Source organism: Terrapene carolina, unplaced genomic scaffold (assembly GCF_002925995.2).
Source record: "Terrapene carolina triunguis isolate 2854851 unplaced genomic scaffold, T_m_triunguis-2.0 Scaffold233, whole genome shotgun sequence".
Classification (NCBI taxonomy): Eukaryota; Metazoa; Chordata; order Testudines; family Emydidae; genus Terrapene; species Terrapene triunguis.
The window spans coordinates 5,530,240-5,550,290 of NW_020664584.1; the positions used below are offsets into that span (position 1 = coordinate 5,530,240).

The 20,051-nt window shown below is 56.7% G+C and overlaps 1 protein-coding gene across 1 annotated transcript in view; it reads left to right on the forward strand.

Annotated features, from left to right (window-relative positions):
• The window catches only part of EPB41L1 (erythrocyte membrane protein band 4.1 like 1), a 151,348-nt gene that overhangs the window by 77,383 nt on the left and 53,914 nt on the right, over positions 1–20,051 (forward strand). The window contains exon 3 of the mRNA XM_026656757.2: positions 14,435–14,643. Within this exon, the coding sequence (XP_026512542.1) occupies positions 14,455–14,643 (189 nt within the window). The 5' untranslated portion in view covers positions 14,435–14,454. The remainder of the gene's footprint in view (positions 1–14,434; positions 14,644–20,051) is intronic.

The window sequence follows — 20,051 nt, forward strand, 5'->3', positions numbered from 1 at the left end:
GCTATCCGCAGCTCCAAGAGTTTTGTTCCGTGGGCCCTTGGCTGGGACCATCCTAGCTCGATCACTGGTGCGATGTATGGGGATGCATATACTGCTCTGCCCTAGTGTTCATAGCAGGCTTCCTCTTCCTGTTTGCTGAGGGCGCATTCCCTTCTCCTTCAAACCCACTGCTTCCCTGGGGCTGGAATCTGTCTCATTAACTCTACTGAAGTCATGAGGATTACCTCAATGTGGTGTGAATCTGTGGTATTTCTGCAACCCCGTCACTGTCGTAGCTGAGCATCTCGCAATTTGTAATGTCTCTCTTCTCCCAGCACCCCTGGGAAGCAGGGCAGTGCTATTACCCCATTGTACAGATGGGGAACTGGGGCCTAGGGAGGCTAAGTGGCTAAGCCAAGGTCACACCAGAAGTCTGTGGCAGAGGAGAGAATTGAACCCAGGTTTCCCCATTCTTAGACCATTGTGCCGATCACTGGAGCATCCTTCCTCTCATTACTGCAGATTGTCATAGATTCCAAGGCCAGAAGGGACCTGGATCGTCTAGTCTGACCACCTGTATGACACAGGCCAGAGACCTGCCCCAAAGTAATTCCTACAGCAAATCTTTTCACAAAACAGCAAATCCAGTTTGAAACATTTTCAGGGCTGGAGAATCCACCACGACCCTTGGTAAAGTGTTCAATGGTTAATTACTCTCACCATTAAAAATGTACATCTCCTTTCCAATCTGAATTTGTCCAGCTTCAACTTCCATCCACTGGCTCATGCTATGTGTCTTCTGCTAGACTGAAGAGCCCATTATTAAATATTTGTCCCCCATGTAGGTACTTGAAAACTAATCACGTCACCCGTTAATCTTCTCTTTGTTAAACTAAATAGATTGAACTCCTTGAGTTTACCACTAGAAGGCAGGTTTTCCAACCCTTTAAGCATTCTCGTGGCTCTTCTCGGAACCCTCTCCAATTGATCAACATCCTTCTTGACTTGTGGGCTGCAGAACTGGACGCAGTATGCCAGCAGCGGTCGCGCCAGAGGCCAAATACAGAGGTCAAATAACCCCTCTGCTTCTACTCGAGATTCCAAGGATGCTATAGCCCTTTTGACCACAGCGTCACAATGGGAGCCTCATATTCACCTGATTATTCACCCTGACCCCCAAACAGTGATGTAACTGAGAGCAGAGGTGGGCCCCCCATGTAGTCCTCCCACACTGGCATCCCCCACTTCTAGCCATCTCTCCACACCCTCACTGGCTCCTGCCAGCTCAGGTCTGCTAGGGTGCTGGGTCTTTTGGGCAGGGGCAGTGTCTGAGCCTAGGGGTTGTAAAGCAGGGTGAGGTAAGGTCAGGATTCGGGCATCTGAGGGAAAGAAATTCTTTCCTCTGCAGGACAGACCCTGGGGTGCCCCGCCCCCCACTCTGGGGGGAAGCGACTAGAGGAGAGGGGGTCTGATCAATCTGCCTGTGTCTCCCACACCCCACTTTGACTCACTCACAACAGCAGCCTCCTGGAACTCTGCTTTACGGCGGACCGAGAAGTGTTCGCCCATCAGCATGGCCTCCCGGCACCCTGCCCCTGCAGGACGGGGGAGCAGCGCTGCAGTCAGGGGTCCCTGCACCCATGCCGGGAGAGGGGAGCGGTGTTGGATCTAGTGGAAGGGTGGTCCAGGAGGATTCAATATGGTTAGAGAAGGAGTGTCTTTACTTGTGCTGCCCTGTCTCTGCCTGCCATGTGCTGAGAGCTTTCAGACACGTACCTGGGGCCGGGTCCACAGCTGTGGGAAGTCGGCCTGGCTCCCGCCTTCTTCCTGCTCCGACAGGTCAAACTGGGGCCAGCTGGGGGTGCCGAGAGTCATCCTGATGGGCCTCATATAAGCGTTTGGCTAAGCTAGAAATGTACGTAGATGGTGCAACCTCCACACTGGCTGCTCAGCGGAACCGTGGCCAGGCGCAGCCACCTACAGCAAGGTGTGCATTGTACTAGAGCTGTGCTACCCTGCCTGGGGCGTAGCGGAGCTGAGTGGGAGAGGTCCTGGCAGAGGAGAAGGGCCTGAAGATGAAGGAAGCTCCATGAGCCAGGATCTAGTCTGCTTACACTGCAGACCTGTGCCCGGGTCTGGGAGTGAAGGAGCCAGCAGACGGGAAAGACACCAGGATTAAAAAGATCCCCAAACCATACAGGAAAGAAAAAAGCTTACAAGGAAAAGGAACAGCAGAGCCCCAAAGGGACAGGCGAGATGGTGGGGGTAACTCTGCCAGGGCAGGGAATGAGTGGGAGAAGAAGGAGGGCTCAGCTGTCACTCCAGCGCATGGGGGCTCCACTATCACTCAAGGATGAGGGTACTAGAGGGGTACAGTGAAGGCTCACCCCAGAGACAGACACGTTCAGTTCAGGGCCTTGCAGGTAGGTGGCTGCAGCTCCTCCCCTTTGGGAACAACATGCCGAGGGCATTTATGTTTCTGAGGATTCCCGCAGCCCAGCAGGCACCACTGAGGGTGGCGTGCCATGGCGCACCGTGTCGCTGCTGTTAGGCCAGGACATGTCAATATTAGTAGGATTGCTTGGACATGCCAAACCCAAGCTGGGATCGTTTCCAGCTGGGACATTCCTGCCTATTGGATTGTTTGGAAACACGCTGTGTGACGTCAGCACTGAGCATCACCAAAGGGGCCCTCTGTGGGGAGAGGACAACGCAGGAAGTCGGGCAGAGGGAGCTGGGGGGCAGAGGGAGGAAGAAAGCTCTAGCTGGAGTAGGAGGATGATCTGGGGGGGAGGGAGCAGGAAGGTGAACTCTGTGAATAAGCTCATGAGACCAGCCAAACGCTGCACAACACAGCCCTGCTCTGTAAAATGGCAGCATGGCTTTCATCTGTATCCTCTCCCAGGGACTCCACATCACATCTGCTTGGTTTTCACAAGTGAAAGGTTGGGGCTTTCCCCTAAGCTTCCAGCTCTGCAAACCGAGCCTGGCGTCTGAGAGTCAAGCAGGATGCCCTCTGGCTCATGCATCACCACCACCAAGGACTCTGCCCTGCGAAATTAGCCAAGATGTCTGTTCGTGACTCCCACGCTAGACTGGAACCCAGCCCGCTCCACTGTAGCTGAGTTAGCACAGATTACACCGGCCATGGAGTAACGGCCCCTGCACATGTACCCTGGCTACCTGGCAGAGACACAATGCTGTCGTGAGAGAAATGCGGCTGTTCAAGCTGGGCTCTGACGATCCAGAGTGAGAGCTGATAAGGACAAGAACCCCAGCGAAGGCATTCCTCCCTTCCCAGCATCTGGATGGCATATGAGTGTCACGTGCAGCAGAAGGCAAGTTGCTGGTTGTTGCCATATCAGCCCCTGCCAGGGAGTGAACCAGGCACCTCCAAAGCTAAAAGCACGAATTGAGCCAAAGAGCAAGGCGGGAGGCCTGAAACAGATGGGTCGGGTACAGAGGGTCCATGTAACCCATGCTTGCCTATTGATTTGCACTACCACTGAGCGTGTACTTTAAAGATGCCTCTGGCTGCTTTGGCTTATACCTGTGCAGTGTTTGCACCGGCAGGGGGATCCCAACCATGACCTCTCCTCACCAACCGAATGTGCTGCCCTGGTGCTCTGATCCGACGGTGGTGGGGCCATGTCAGTACTTAGAGGACAGAAGGGTCATGGCAGTGTGACATGTTACTGAGGATGCCCATGGGGAGCATGTTGCCAAACCCCACACTAACCTCGCTCAGCTGCCAAGCAGTGGCGCCTGCCATGCAACCCTAGGTCAGGACTAGGTCTTGTTTGTGTGTCGATACAGCTATGGCTAGAGAAGCCCTCATGCTGAATGCCGCACCGTGTCCCTGCCACGTGGTGCCTGATGCTAGCAGGGCTTTGCAGAGCAGTGGAGGAGAGGATGCAACTACGTAGCCATGAGGTGCCATAGGAAGGGACCCAGGAAACAGTCTAATCCTAACCTCAGCCCTAATCCTAATGCCGTTCAGTGCTTGGAACTGTGGTGGGGATTCTTGCCTGGCATTACTGTACCCATTAAGATGTGGTAAGTCAGGCTCTGTCCAGCCTCATGCACAACATGCAGGGGGCCATCTATTCTGAGTGGCTGTGGGATCCAGTGGGCAGGGCACAGGCCTGAGAGGCAGAAAAGCTGGATTCTATTCCCAGATTTGCTGTATGATCTTGGGTAAGTCACCTCCCTTCTCTCTTATCTATTTAGTTGCAAGCTCTCTGGGGCCAGAGTTGTCTCTTTACTATGTGTGCACAGAGGGCCCAGAACCCCGGGACCGTGATTGCAGTCAGGGCAACATGCCATGGCTGGAATACAGATGATAACAATGCTAGCCCTGTGCAGATTCGTCCCCCGGTAATCTGTGACCCCCCCCCACACACACACGCCGCCTGAGCGTGCTGAGCTGTGCTGGGTGGGGTGCGCCTGAGCCCAGGGTTGCAGCTTGCCGGATTCTGCCAGCCATCGGCGTCTCCATCACAGGGGCTCTCGGTGTTTTATGGCTGAGCCTGGAGCGAAGGGAGCTGATAAAAGCCAGACACTCATTATTTATGAACAACATGGCTGTGAGGTGGGGAGGCAGCGCCAGTGTTTGCAGCCCGCAAAGGAGGCTGGGCAAAGTACTGGGGGCACAGGATGGGTAGCACTGAAAGGGAGGGGCATGGCTCTGGCAGGGAAAAGTGGGGGGGGGGGGAAGGAGGGGCTGTCTCGTGGGACATGTGGGGAAGGAGGGAGGGGGCTCAGAGGCACCATGTGGACTGTAGGGAGGAGATTCCCCCCTTGCAGGGAGATGAGCACTCTGTTTCTTTCCACTCCTGCCTTCCCACGCTGGGAGCCTGGCTCTGGGCACCCCGGTTGGTTGTGTGCTGGCTGGGAGGGGCAGCCCTGCTCTTTGTGGCATGTTTGCCAATGGTGCCCAGCCTGCGCGGCACAGACCACTACTTCCTCTGCCACCCCCTTGTCACATCAATATTTAGCTGGTCTGGTCGGACAGATCGAGGCAAGGGGGCGAGGTTGGGAGCAGGTGCCAAGGGGGACTCTAGAGGGCAGGCAGCCTGGGCTGCAGCATGGAGGTAGCAGGAGAGAGGATTTTGCCTTGAATAGGTGCTTTGATATTTCCTTCAGTGACTCCTGCTGGGAGAGGCAGGGATTGGAGTAGCTGGGGGCTGCCCCATAGCTATTGCTCCTTCGTGACGCCCCCCCACCAGAGCCACAAGCCAGGAGGTGCCAGGTTTTGGGGAGCTGTCAACTGACTCCCTATATAACTGTGCTTTGTCTCACAGCTTCTCTGGCCCAGACGTTGACAGAGAGAAACTCATCAGACAATCCAGCCGGCCTTTATTTTTTGGGAGGTTGTGAGGGGAGCGGCTAGGCAGGCTGGAGAGGAGGCAGGGTTGGGGCGGGAGAGGAGGAGGGAGGGGGGAATGCAGGCAGAGGAGCGCTCAGAGTTTACTTTGCAGGAATAGCTGTGATGTTTGCCATATCTGAAGGTCTGACGCGCCAGCCCTGGGCGATTCTCTCTTGGCAGGCTTTTGTGCCCTGCGAAGATCCCCTCTGCAGCAGCACTGGCCTCTAAAGGAAATGAGTTCCCTTTGGGGGTGGGAAACATGTGAATGTGCTCACAGCCCTGCAGCCAGGTGGGGAGCAGGCCAGGTGCACACTGTTCTGCAGCTCGGCTTCAGGAGTTCTGACCGCCAGAAATAAACTCTGCTGTCTGTCAGCTGTCAGTGCGGAATTCGAATCCACAGCATGAACAGCACACAGGACGTGGCTCAATGTAGAGTAAGAATTCAGCTCTCTCGCGGCATGTGCCAGCCTTAGCGGGAAGGGCGTAGTGGTGTGCACGGGGCATGAGGCAGGAACACCAGCCACAGAGGCGGTCACACCTGCTCCAGACTCAGCGGGGGTAGGAGGAGGACAGTAGGGAATACTGTAGAGGTGCTTGCCGTGGGCCAGTAATGGGCAGCCCAAAAGCCCCCGCTCTCCCTGCGGGAGATGATCTGTGCAGTGGGGATGCTGGGCTATGCACACTGAAGGGGTCAGGTGTAGTGTGATCTAAAAGGTTTGTTACCACTTGTTTGGGATGGTTGCCTGGCTCAGGAGTAGTGAAGTTGCAAGTGACTTATGCCAGGTTTCCTACACAAGTCCAAGTTAACCCTTCATTCCCCAGCCAGTCAAGAATGTTTTGACAAAAGGCTGTTTTATCGAAAAATGCAGATGCATTGAGATAGAAACTCTTCATGGGAAAGGGTCGTTTTTCCTGTTTCCAAAAAAAGGTTGGAAATTATTAAAATAGGACGTTGTGACACTGTTTTGAAACCAAAAGTTAAGGTTTTTTTGGTTTGAAATGACTTTGTTTTGGAATTTGTTAATTTATTATTTAAAATCTTTGACAGAAACATTTTGAAATTAACTAAGTTTCCATTGACTTGAACAGAATTTTTTTTCCAGATTTTCGGTTTGCAAAAATGTTCGAGATTTCGATTGTTTTGTCCTGCTTTGGGATGGGAAAAATATTCGAAACCTTGAAAATTTCCCTGCAACAGGAAAACCATTTCTCTCCAAGCTCTCCTTCACATTCCCCTTGCCCCATCCTGTGTTTCCCTAGGTGTTACCAGAATATGAACAATTACTGATATACTAACCTATGACGTCCCCTGTCCTGTGTCCTCTGGGTGCTGCATACGTTACAGAACAGCAATTTCAGAAAGGGCTTGGGGAGTTTGGGGACTGTATTTCATATCGTTCCAGAGATAAGGCCCAGGGGCAATGTTATCGACTGCCCAGACAGGCAAGGGATACAATGAAATAGAAGTAATCATTGTTTTCAAAAGAACCACCCCAACCCAAAATAGCTTTCCTGGACATAAAAGGGTCACCGTTTTCAAGGCTGTACTCTTCGGGTATGTCCACACTGCAGTTAAACACCCTGGGCCGGCCCATGTAAGCTGACTTGGGCCGCGGGGCTGTACAATTACAGTGTAGACGTTCGGGCTTGCGCTGGAGTCTGGGCTCTGAGACCCTCCCCGCTTCTGGGGTCCCAGTGCTCAGGCTTGGGCTGCATCACAATTTTACAGCCCCACAGCCCGAGCCAGCTGCTATGGGCCAGCCCCGGGTGTTTCATTGCAGTGCAGACATACCCTTAGAGGCCAGACATGTTATCACGCCTGTCAGCATTTGACATGGATGCATAGGGACATTTTAGAGAGGGAAATCGGGACAGGCCTTGGAGCGCATGAGAAATCCTTGGGGCGGGGCAGAGCTTGGAGAGGCAGAGATGGGAGCATGGTAAATGTTTTAGTAAAAATAAGCACAGTCTTTCCTACCCAGGGAGGGTTGTTATGGGTGTGTGTGTGTATATGTGCTGGACGGTGAGGGGGTGAAACCCAGTGACTCAGCTTTGCAGCAGACAGAAAATGGTCGGTGTCTCCTGCTGGCAGGGCCTGCCCCGTGGGCTGCCCGGAAGATGAGCTGTGACAACGCTGTTAAATGGATTCTCTTTCATTTGAACTTTGGTGATTAAAGCTCCACACAGCCCTGCTTGCCTGTGAGCCGCACGGACTGTGGGCAGGGGAAGAGACAGTGGGAAGGGGGAGGGCGGAAGGACAGAGGAGAGAGGAGAGCCAGGGAAAGGCAGAAGCCCAGGGAGCGAGGAGAAGAAAAGCCAGGGAGAGCGAGGGAGCGAGAGCGAAGGGCTGGAAGGAGGGATCGAGGGAGAAGGTGAGAGAGCATGGAGGGAGTGGGGGGCGCAGTGCAGTACGTTCCAGAACCCCCTTTGCACAGCAGGGAGCTTGCCAGCAGCAGCAATGTCATCTCCCTGGGCAGAGACAGCCAAAGCACACAGAGCTGGGGGAGCTGGAGTGGGGCTTCAGTGTGGCAGGGAGAAGTTGTTGGCTAGTTTAGCTCAGCTGGTTGGGGTGGCAGCCAGGAGGCGTTGATCAAGTCACTCTGTCTTTTTGTCCTGTCCTTCCTCTCTCTCCGTTTCCCTCCCTAAGGGGGAGGGTGGTTTAAAGTCTCACAGATCTTGCCTTTGGGCGAAGGGTGGTTTGAAGATGGGATGGCAGCACAACACACTCAGGCCTGACCTGCAGCCGCTTTGGGGATTGTGCTGGGAAAGCCTGGAGCTGAAGAGACGGGCCTGTGCCGGCTATCACACTGTGGGGACCAAATCCTCCCCACTCAGCTCGGCCAGCCCTCCGTCCACCTCCCCTGCTCTTCTAGCCCTGGGTACCCCCCAAGCACACATGAAGCTCTGCTGATGCATGTCATTACTAACCATCCCCAGAGCTGGGCCTCTACTCAGCTCTGCTGATGCACCCAACTCTGCCCATTCAGCCCCCTACTGTTCCAGGCCTGGATCCCTCCTGAGCAGAAACAGCCAATCATGGCCCGTGGTGGCACCCACTGATGGGTTGGAGGGAGCGCGGTCCAGACCACGCAGTTCATTTCACTCATGTCACCAATCTCCGACATGTGGCATTGATCTGCTTTCATGGATTGGGCCGTATTTGAGGCTTGAGTAGAAATGGAGCCATGGTGAATAAGAAGCAATTCTGCCTGCTGCCTGAACTTCTTGGGAGTTGAGTCCTTGCCTTAACCTGACCCTCTTGCTGCCTCTGCGGTAGGCCATGGCAGCAGCCACTGGCTTAGCTGCACCATTGCTAGCACCTAGTGTGGACATGATTTCCCCACTGCCGCTATGCCAGGGATCGAAGTTCTCCACTGTAGACAAGGTCTGAGTGGTGTTGGGAAGGTGTATTCCAAAAGGTGTGAGGCACTGCTTGTCCCTTAGGGCACGGCCCAATGGGGCTCAGCCTGAGTCGGCTACCCCCTGGCCCTGATACAGTGCAGGGATGTGTCCAGGACTGGCTGGGGCTAAGAAGCTGGGTTTGCTGGCAGATGGCCCATGTCACCGTGCCAGTTAACTGCCCATCCCTGAGAAGGGGGTGGGGAGACCGGGTCAAAGTGGGGAATATGTAAGGCGGTTTCTTGCCCAAACAGCTGGGGGAGGAGGGGGAATGTATCTCTGATTTACCATGGTAGGTGCTTCAAGGTGTCCCGCTCCCCCTCAGAGAATGAGGACCAGGGCACTGCTCTGGATACCCCCAGCCCAGCACCCCGGCGGGAGGCTAGTGAGTGCTTAGAGATCCAGGTACCTTTGCTGGTGGAGCTGAGTGCATTTCACCTGTGGTGCCTGCAGATGTTTCATCAGTGTTCCATGGCTTGGTCTCTGCCACTTACATCATGGGCCTGGCCTGATGCTCTCAGAGCACGGCTTTGGTTTTTAATTATTGAGGGGTTTTGACTCAGCTCCCCCATGGGAACGGCCCGTTAGAGCCCCAGTATGTCTGCAGAAGCTACTGCTACGGAGTCCAGTGCAAAGCAGTCCAGGGTGAGCCACGGGCTGGCTCAGAGAGCCCCTTTTAAGGGAATAGGGATATGCACCCCTGCATGCAGATAATACACACATGGAGCTCGGACTAGCAGTCTGGGCCTTCAGCTCCAAAAGCATAAGCCTCTCACTCGAGCTAAGGGAGATCTCCCACCATGGGCCCTAGTGATAAATCCCATATCCTCTCCGAGGGCCCTCCATTCCCCTTGGCTCACGCTGTCTGCAGCAGGTCATACTGCTCTGCCTTGCCATGCACTTAGCCTCTATTTGAGTCTAACGCTGCTTCCTGCACCCGAGCTGAGCAAGGGTTTAGGACCCTGCAGAAGAGCTGGAATCTAGAAGGAATGTTTCCCGGTTCAGGCACTGTTAAAATGCAACCTTCCCTTCCCTGGTCCCTGCTGTAACCGTGGAATCTTCCTATCCTCAGCCTGAGAGACACTGGCAATTGCTTCAGAGTGACAGATGAGGAGTTCAGAATGGTGCCCAGTGCCCCCTACATATGGCTGCCTTTGGCACTTTCCAGTAAAACCCCAGGATAGCGGCGCAGCGGGGGTCCCGGGGATAAGGCAGGCTCCCTGCCTGCCCTAGCTCCGCACGGCTCCTGGAAGCCCAGAGCCTATACCCCCTCCTGCACCCCAACCCCCTGCCCCAGCCCGGTGAAAGTGAGTGAGGGTGGGGAAGAGTTAGGGAGGGAGGGAGCTGGGGCGGGGTCTCAGAGAAGGGGCGGGGCAGGGGCGTTCTGTTTTGTCACTGTGTGATTAGAAAGTTGCCAACCTTAACGACCAGCCTACAGGAGCTGAGCTCTGGCCTAATGTTTTTAGCAGCATGGTTGCCCTTTCCCCTCCTTGGCTGCAGTGCACTTGAAGATAGGTCCCTGGCTTTTCCTCTGTCCCTATTTGTAGCTTCCCAGCCTGGGCGGGGCAGTTGCCTTCACTCAGTGCAACCTGGCATCCAGCAGAAAGAATTTCTGGCCTCTCGGGCTGCTGAATTCAACATGTAGTTGACCACGGTCATGACCCCTTCCCCACCCCTGGCCTCCCCTCACACCTGCTAGGTGCTGCTCGGAAGGGCGTGGCCTGTACCTTTGAAAAGCCCCCTGGAACGGAGCACAGAAAGGCTCCTGCTTGCAGTAGACTGGGCTCCTTTTTTGGAAGCTCAGTGTGGAAGCCCAGAGCCTACGCTTGGGCCTGGGGGCAGGGTTTCAGTCCGAATACGTCCAGTTAACATGTGCCTCTGAGCCTGGGTGGTTGCCCAGGCGTGGTGGTGGGCAGGGAGGGTTGGCTGTGGTGGGACGCTGTGGACCTGCTGGGGAGCTAGCACGGGGACACGTCACACTGAGGAGGAGGCGGAGCAGCACAGTGTCCAGGAGCGAGAAGACCTGGAAGCCTGGAGCGGAGCGGGGCCGGTCTAGCCAGCTCCCACATGACCCTCCCCCAGCTCCTAGCGCAGGGCGTGCTGGGGCAAGGAGGGATGTGGCAGAGGCATGGCCAGGGCAAACTGAGCTCCTGCGATCCCCAGTTGGCAGATGGTCCCTTGGGGGCTGTTGCCCTCCACCGTAGGTTAGAGCATCTCCCAGTTCCCCGATGGGCTGAACGGAGCTGGGGCAGCACCAAATCTGGACCTGAGTCTTGGGCCTAAAATCCACGCTTAGGAAGGCGTGATGTAAGCGATTAGCACTGCCCATTGCTGAGCCGCTTCGCCAGCCGGGGCAGGGGAGGGGCTGCGTGGGATAATGTCGCAAAGGGCACATTGGCCCAGCACATAAGAGGATTGCAGAAAAAGGGGAACAACTCTGTTTCAAACGCACACGCTGGTTTTGTGTTTCACTTCTTCATGCCATGGAAAGAGGCTTTTAAAGATTCTTTCCCCTCCCCCCGATTTACCTGGAAAGATCAAACTACCCTGTGCTGCCTTCCTTCACTGTTGCTGGAGCAGTGGCAGGTTCCTCAGGCTCTGATGAAGGAGCTGGGGGCTGGCGATTCTCTCCCAAAGAGCCTTTTCCCAGCTGTGTGTCAGGCGTTTGAATTAAATAGGTGTCAGCAAAGTGAGTTTTAAACAGTCTGACTAAAAATTCCCCCCCTTCCCTCCCATTGGCTCATAAGGTCACTCTCTGGCCAAGTCAGAATCCCACTCGTTCTCCGGTTTTCCAAGGAGACCTCCAGCGAAAAGGAGCAAGACAAGAGCTGAGATTTCCAAAATTAAAAGCCAACCCAAATCAAAAACCTCTTCATGAAAACGGGTCAGGCCTCGTTTTTCCACCCTCTTCCGGTCACCTTTAAAGGGCAGCCGGCTAAAAAGCTGCCGGTTTCCCTGCAGGGTGTAGCCAGCCTGTGGAAGTCAGCCCTGCAGGAGCTTGTTAAGGAGTAGGGCGGGGGCTGGACTTCAGAGCAAGGCTGGGTGGTTTCCTGATCCCTGTAAGTAGTTGCACGAACATAGATAACGATTTGGTTATTCAAATCTCGTGCTTTAGGGCATGAGCTGATTGCTTAGGTGGGGCTTGCTAGCGCATTGCTTCATTGCACAGCCTCTTGGGTGAGGTATGGGAGAGCTCCGCTTCTGTCTCCCTCAGCTGCACTGAGGAGCGCTGGCCCTAGGCTGGATGGGGGCCAGCCCAGATGGGCCCTCTCGCTGCTGCCTTAGGGAGACACCTGTAGAGCACTCTGCTGGAGCTAGGAGTGCCTTAGGGAGACCAGTGAAACGAAAGCCAAGGGGCTGGGAGACTTGCTGCTCCCTGTCACTGGGATTAGAGGCCTGAACACAAAGCCAAAGCATGGTCAGCGTAGGCGCCCCATTCCTGGGTGTCTGCCTTCTCCCTCCTCCCAGAGAGATTTACATTGTTGCCAGGGTAGAAGGGACCACGGGCACACACAGCTGCCTCTTGTATAGACTGGCCCTGTGCCCCCAGGCACGTCATCTCACGGAGCCCGGTGCTTCAGGGGGACTATCCCGCGGTGGGGGTCAGACAGCAGGGAGCGCAAGGTGCGCTGTGGTTATGCATCAGGGTCGGGCTGACTGCAGCCTTGGGGGCTTTTCTTTACTGCATGTTGGGGGGAACATGAATTTGCTATGGAAGATGGCACCGCCCGGGCCCTGGGCCAGGGTGCTGCCCGGACCCTATACCAGGTCAGTGCCCCGAATAGCCGTGGGACTGAAGTTGCTTTCTACTGAAGCTGTTGGATTATTAGCTTTGAGTTTGAATTCCCACCCTCCCCTCTGATCCTTCCAGGCTGGTGACTTCCCCTTTTAGTTCCCAGGGCGTTGGATCCCCCTTTGGGAAAGGGCTGCAGCCACCCCCATTTAGAAATGTGGTCCAGGCGTTCTGGGCATTTTTAGGCAATCCCAGTAGTTAAAATGCTCCCCACATGCTGACGTCACCGGCAGCCTGCCACCTGGGGTGTCCTGCTTGTTGTGTGACCCAGGATTTGGGCCCAATGCCCACTGGCCTTGGTTTGGCTCCGTTTGCAGGGATGGTTCTCAGGAAATGCCTGCAACTGGTCCCCTGATTTCACTAAATGAAAAGGCCCGTGTTGCCCCAGGGCAGATTAACACTGGATCCTTTGATCTTTGGGATCCATGTCTGGGGGTAGGAGGGAACGTGAGGGTGAATCTGTGGCAGGGCACAGGCAGATTTCTGCCCATCTCCTGCCTGCTGGGTTGAGCTGCGTTGCTTGGGATGGAGGGAGAGAAGAATACGTTGGGGTGGGCTGGGGAAGTGGTTCCATTTGGGGGGGCCTTGTATTGTGGTGGATCTGAGGAACGGCGAGTGGGAGCATCTCTCAGCAGGGCAGCTGGATCTAATGGCCCCGGGAGCTGTGACCCCCGCCGTGCTGGCTATATTGGAGACGAGGGCCCTAGTGTGGAGGACTTGTTAGCGAAGCTGGTCATTTGGGTGGCTGCTGCTGGCGTTATGCTCCAGGATGTTAATCCCCATCACTGTGTGCAGCTGCGTTTGCCATCTCGCTAAGCCTGCCTGACAATGGACAGGCTGCATTAGGCCTGACGCTGTAAATTCGGGGCTCAGGGACAGGCAGTGCCTGCTTTTGAAAGCTAATTGCCACGTGGCTTCTCTGTCTCCAGCTCAGGGGAGCGGAAAACTTGTGTGTCACGTGGCCAAATCCTCCTATTCCTGGCCAGGTGGGGGTCCCATACAGGCTGTGCCTCATGCCCCTCCCTCAGCCGCCTGAGGGCCCACTGGCTGCGTCTGCTCCAAGGGCTCTGTGACATTCTCCCACCACCGCTCTAGCACCTGGACAGGACACCCAGCAATGACCCTGCTGACAGCAGCCTCTGCTAGTGCTTCCCCCAGGGGCTCGCCACTGGCTGCACCGGCGCTACAGCAACGCGGGAAAATGTCATGGAAACCTGATTGTGGACAGGGCCAGGGAGAGTCCATTGCAGGAGGGCACAGGAACCCAGCACAGGTTCTCCCCATGCCCAGGGGCTGCACCCAGAGCCCATTGCAGGAGGGCACAGGAATCCAGCGCAGGTTCTCCCCGTGCCCAGGAGCTGGTCCCAGAGTCCCTTCCAGCTCAGGTTCTTCTTCCTGTTCCAAGTGACTAACAAGTCAGCAGGGCCCTGCACTGGTCAGATGTACCCCACCCTTGCACTTTGCATGCTGGCTGAGGGTCTCCCCCCGTCCCCGTCCTTCCTTGCAGAACTGACCTCCAGAATCAGCTGCTAAAGGAAGGAGGGAGTGCACTGGTGAGTGTGATCGTCTGGCCGCACCGCGGGCTGGTAACCGATCAAGGGCATGGCTGTGATTGCCCAACCGCGGGGCGCAGCTCCATGGAGAGGCTGAGCCTGGCAGGGCCCGTTGGGATGGGGGCTTGCGGGGCTGCTGTTGGGGTGCCCGGACAGCAGGCTCAGTCAGCATGCAAAGTGTCATCGAGTCTGGAAGCCCTTGGTGTGGCTGTTACCAAGCGATCATTAGTGCCTGGAACGCTGCCGGGCGTGTGCCTCCCCACAGACTCTGGGGAGATTGCTTCAAAGGCCAGGATGGCATTTAATTCCCTCTCTCTCTCCTCCTCCTCCTTACCTATGCAGCTGCAGAATAATTAGTCACCATGACGACAGAGACGGGCCCAGACTCAGAGGTGAAGAATGCCCAGGAGGAGCCCCCACAGCAGCAGCTGGAGGCAGCGGCAACCAGCCCAACCACGGTGACCACCGGCCCTGGCCCGACGGCCAACAACCGGGAAGCTGAGGCCAACGAGAAGCCCAGAGCCCAGGCCGACTCCAGAAGTGCGGAGCCGGTGAGTGGGTGGCGGGCTGGGGAGTGCCAGTGAGGTGCTCGGACCCGTGGGCCTGAGCGCTCGGTATTGGGTGGGACGCTGCCTGGTCCCAGCGGGCAGGTGCCCATTCTGTCGGTGGCCACTCTCAGCAGAGGGAGGGGATGGAGATGGAGTCTGAGCTTCCCACTAGAGGGAGCTCTCAGGGCAGGCAGGGAAAAGCCTGCCCACACTGCACCTGTTCTGTGGAGGCCTTTGGTCTCCATGGCTGGCAACATCTGGCCCCTTCTCTCTTGCCAATAAAGGCAGTTCCCTTGCAGAGTGTGATAGACCCACTGAGCATGGATGGGCTTTCTGTCTCCCCAAGTCCCTCCGCACCTGAGCCACCAGGATGACACTGAGGATGTGAGCAGCGATATTATTAACTTCACACAAGCCAGCTGCTCCATTTGCCATTGGGCAGTGCCCAGTGGATCCATCCAGCCATTGCACACACAGATACCACGCTGCATGGAGCTGGCCCCCAGGATCTCCACTCAGCAGCCTCTGCCTGCTGTCTGCCATATTGTTCTGGGGCTCAGACCCACCCCAGGAAGTGCATGTCTAGGAGACACCCACACATCAGGGCAGGCTGATGGCGCTGGGTCCCCCTGCATGTATGGCCCACACACCCTCTTGCTCATCTGCCCTGCAGAGGGGTTTGGAGAGTGGTGCAGAAGCTGATGTGTGCCAAGTCGGTCTGTGCCCCTGCCCAGAGCAGCTGCCTTTGCTTTGGCTCTCCAAGCTCTATAACGGGATAGATCCAGGCTGGAGTGGCTGGGGCCTGTTGAGTGGGTGGGGGACCCACCCTAGGCCCACCCAGCCTACCCCACAAGGAGCTAGCGCTACAGGGCTCTGCACGATCAGCATCACTTTACAAACTCAGCTTGCTCTTCCCCATTAGAGTAGCAGAGCTATCGCTATCTACCTCCTGGGCAGAACAGGAGGGACCCCCCCAGGGCCCGGTCTTGCCCAGCGCTGGGTCGTGGCTTTGGGAGCCCCAGGCAGACAGCGAGGAGCAGTGCTAGGAGCCCAAAGGAACATGACAATGCAGGAAACAGAGTGCTGCTGAGCAGCTGCCAACGTCCCTGTACCCAGCCAAAGGGTCGGGCTGAGGGAGGCAAGTAGCCACGTGCCTCGATGAACTGATGCAATCCCTGGCAGAGCTCAAAGCTGCCGAAGGGCTGCTCTAACCTGTGCTGCTGTAGAAGTCCTGTGTTCTCCAGCCCCGCCCCAGACACCTCTCTACTAGCGTGGAAAGGAGGGAGTGGGGTGGAGCAGCTATCTCACTGCCTGTCCTTGGGGGATTCCCTCTTGCTGCTCTGAGCTGCCGGAGCGGAGCGGTGCCAGAAATGGGATCTGACCCTGTGTCTCCTCAGACAAGCCCATTCTTCTCTGGGAGAGGTTTACTGAGAACAATTTCTCAGACCCCTTGGTGAAGCCTGTTCAGCTGTGGAGGAGGGAGCTCCATGCGATCCCACCTCTCCTACCACCAGCCCTGCTCCCAGCCAACTCCCTAAGCCAGGATCAGCAGTGCCAGGCTGGTGACTGAAGCAGGCGGGGCAGAGCTCTGTTTCTATCACACGTGGCTGAACTGCCGGCAATACCATCATGTCCCTGCTCGCAGAGTGAGACAACTCAGTGAGGAAGCCTGTGATGGAGAATTAACGTGGAACTCACAGGTGTAATTTCCCAGGGTCACTTTTCTGACCCTGTTTGTCTGCCAGACAAAGACACAGGATGGAAGAATTGAGCCTGGCTCGTCAGAGACTGAAATAATCTTGCAGTTTCATTTGGCTGTAGGATTCCTCTTTGCCTCGCGTCCAAAAGTGCTGTATAGCATCCTTCCGCACTCGTTAACCTGCCAACAGAGAGCTCCGCTAACTGTAACTCAGCAAGTTGAGCTGCCATCCCTTCTCTAGTCCCCAGACCGTGCACCTTTCCATTGCCTCTGGAAAATAACTCCCAAAGGGACCACAAAGAAAGGCCCATGCCTCAGCCAATGCACAAAGAGATAGGAGCAAGATTTCACACCACCGGTGCCCGGAAACGCTATACAAGCCCTCCCGGAACCCTAGGGACCTATTCGTGTTGCCGAAGCCTGTGCCACGGCATCTGCCCTGCTAGGCTGAGCTGTGCTAGTGTGGGTAAAGCTAGTGGGGGTATCTCTGCCAAGCTGCAGTCCCACTTTGCATTGCAGTATAGACATACCCCGGGTCGCTTCTTGGGGGAAAGGACCAGGGGGAACTGTGATGACCTGATAAGGAGACTTGGAATCTATGACCTTGGATGGGGAGTCTTGGCTTCTCAGAGGCAACATCTAACCAGGCCGATGAATCAGAGTTATCCTGGCCAGGGCAGTTGTGTCGCCAGAGGAGGTAGGGCCTTTCCTGCTGCAATGGAAAGGGACAGTCCATATCCTGCCCAGGGGAAAATTGCCAACAGTATTTCCAAGCTGATAAATAATTGAAGCAAACCCAGGATAGCTGCTAATTGCAGCAGGTGGAGGGGATGCACAGTGCATGCTAGGCACCAGCTGCCAAGAAAAACCCATTTAACCCCATAGGAGAATCAGTCCCCACAATCTTATCTCCTGTGATTGGCCACAGGCCACGTTCTGCTCTCAGTCACACTGGTGTCATCCTGGGCCCACCCCAGCCTACCCCAGACTTGTGACCAAGAGCCTCTCTGTGCTAGAATGACAGAGATAAACAGCAAAAGGATTTGACTGTCGGCTCAGAAAACATCTAATGCGGGTGATTGCGAAGAGCCGTTGGTCACTGGTGAGCAGAGGCAGCTGGTGCAAGGGCAGTCAGAGCTTATGTGGTCCCTTACCATCTCCATGAGAGTCCTCACTTTCTGCGGCCACATGGCGAGGCCCTCACTGCTTGCCCTGGGTTGGTTGGCCAGGCCTTGGAAGCTGCTTAAGGCCAAGAAGGGGAGGAAAACACAAGGGAGGAAAACACAGGGGAGGAAGGGGTGGTGTGAGAGTTGTGCCTGAGAAGGGTGCCTGACCCCCTTAGCAACACTGGCACAGCATGGGCAGTGGTAATAAAAGCGCCCCCACCCCTGCCCTATAACAAGTCTGCCTTGCCCAGACTGGGCGGTGAGAGGAAAGCTCCCAGGCCCACGTGGACAAGGAGAGAGTAGGCTGAGAAACCCACCAAGCTTGCTTCCATTTGAAACCTGCCCTAGAGCAGGGCTTGAAGTCCGGTCAGCGGAGAGCACCGGTCTGGCTCCCTCCCGTGTCTCGTGATGTGGGCAGCAAGGACTTGATTGGGGCCTGAATCCCCATCTTGGGAGGAGAAATGGGAGCTCACGATGCCACTGCACCATTCACCTCCCAGGGTCACCTGCTGCGCAGCTGCTCGGAGAACCCGTTCCTGCATGCTGCCCTTATAGGGAGTTCTGGGTGTGCCGGGCCGCTGAGCCTGAGCTTGGTACCCAGAGTCCCAGCAGCATGAGGGTTGTGTCTTTTCAGCTGCTGTGGGGCAGACAGATCCTATCCCCTCAGCAGAGGGGTCTGTGGGCCTCTCAGTGCATCACTTTGGGGGAGTGTCCGACAGCCGTGGCCCAAGCCCCAGGAAGCACTGATTTGCCAGCAGGCATGATTGTGTATCGAGTGCCAGTGGGCTGATCTCAGCTACACCCGTGTCAATGCACAGTGACCCTGCTGAACTCCATGGGGTTACTCTGATCAACACTGGTGTATGGGAGAGACTAACGGCTGGCCCAGGTCTCCACCTTCCTTTTCTGCCTGCAGCCCCGCCCTGATTTCTGATGCTCCGTGGCATGCAGGGAGACACGGGAAATCTCTTGGAAAATCCAGGGAGCAGGTGGTGCACTGAGGGTCCCTCCACGGCAGACCTCAACCCCTCATCTCAGGAGATGCCAGCCAGATTCATCCTTCAGAGGCTGTGCTTCCAATCCCCCAGGCCCAGAGCACAGGCAGGATGAAGCTGGGCTGGCACCTGCTGGCACTCTCATGCCATGCTTCAGCTAACCCATCTCCTGCAGGGCTGCCCAGAAGGGGGGGCAAGTGGGGCAATTGGCCCCGGGCCCCACAGGGGCCCTGCGAGTCCTGGCCCGGCGGCGGTCCGGGTCTTCAGCGGCATTTCGGCAGCGGGGGGCCCTTCAGTGCTGCTGAAGACGTGGAGCAACTGAAGGCCCCCCCGCCGCCGAAATGCCACCGAAGACCCGGACTGCCGCCGGGTGAGTACAAGCGCCGCAGCTCTCCCGCTTTGCCCCAGGCCCCCTGAATCCTCTGGGCGGCCCTGATCTCCTGTGAGGGCAGATGGTCTGCAGAGCTGGATGGTGCTCAGCGCCTGCCTCTTTACAGCTCTCCAGTCAGTACAGGGCCCAGGCCTGGAGCTAGGTGGTGATACACTGCAGAGAGTTCAGCGACTGGCAGTCTGGTGAAAGAGGGCCGGGCCATGCACGGGGGTGGGAGATGCACATGCTGTGGTGGTGAATAGGCTGGGCTTTGAAAATGCCTCTTCTCTGGAATGTGCCAATGAGAGCCGCAGCCCAGCACCGTGAGGCAGGGCCGGCTTTAGGCCGATTCAGCCGATTCCCCTGAATCGGGCCCCGCGCCTAAGAGGGCCCCGCGCCCTTGCCGCCCGGGCTATTTAAAAAGTCCGGGGCTCCCCTGCTTCTACCGCCCCTGCCCTTTAAATAGCCGAGGGAGCCCTGAGGAAGAGGAGGGGCTCCAGCGGCTATTTAAAGGGCCGGGGCGGTAGAAGCAACGGGAGCCCTGGGCCCTTTAAATAGCCCCCAGAGCCCTGGGGTAGCGGGTGGCCCCGGCGGCTATTTAAAGGGCTGGGGCTCCACCTGCCACTGCCGCCCCGGTCCTTTAAATAGTCACTGGAGCCCTGCCGCTTCCCATGGGCTCCCTCGGCTATTTAAAGGGCCGGGGTGGTAGAAGCAGGGGAGCCCCGGGCACTTTAAATACCCCCCGGGGCCCAGGAGTAGCGGGGGCCTTCGGCGGCTATTTAAAGGGCCGGGGCTCCAGCTGCCTCTGCCGCCCCGGTCCTTTAAATAGCCACGGGAGCCCCGCTGCTTCCCCAGGGCTCCGGCAGCTATTTAAAGGGCCGGGGCGGTAGAAGCAGGGGAGCCCCTGCCCTGCCCGCAGCCAGCCCCTGCTGCACCCCCTGCCCGCACCAGCCCCGCACCCCCTGGCCTGCCCGCAGCTAGCCCCTGTCTCCAGCCAGCCCCGCACCCCCTGCCCGCAGCCAGCCCCTGCTGCATCCCCTGCCTGCAGCCAGCCCCGCACCCGCCGCTTTGCCTCCAGCCAGACCCTACCTCCAGTCAGCCCCTGCCCCTGTCCTGCCTCAGCCAGCAATGTACGTAATATATAATTTTGTTATTATTTATATAGTCATGGAAAGTAAATA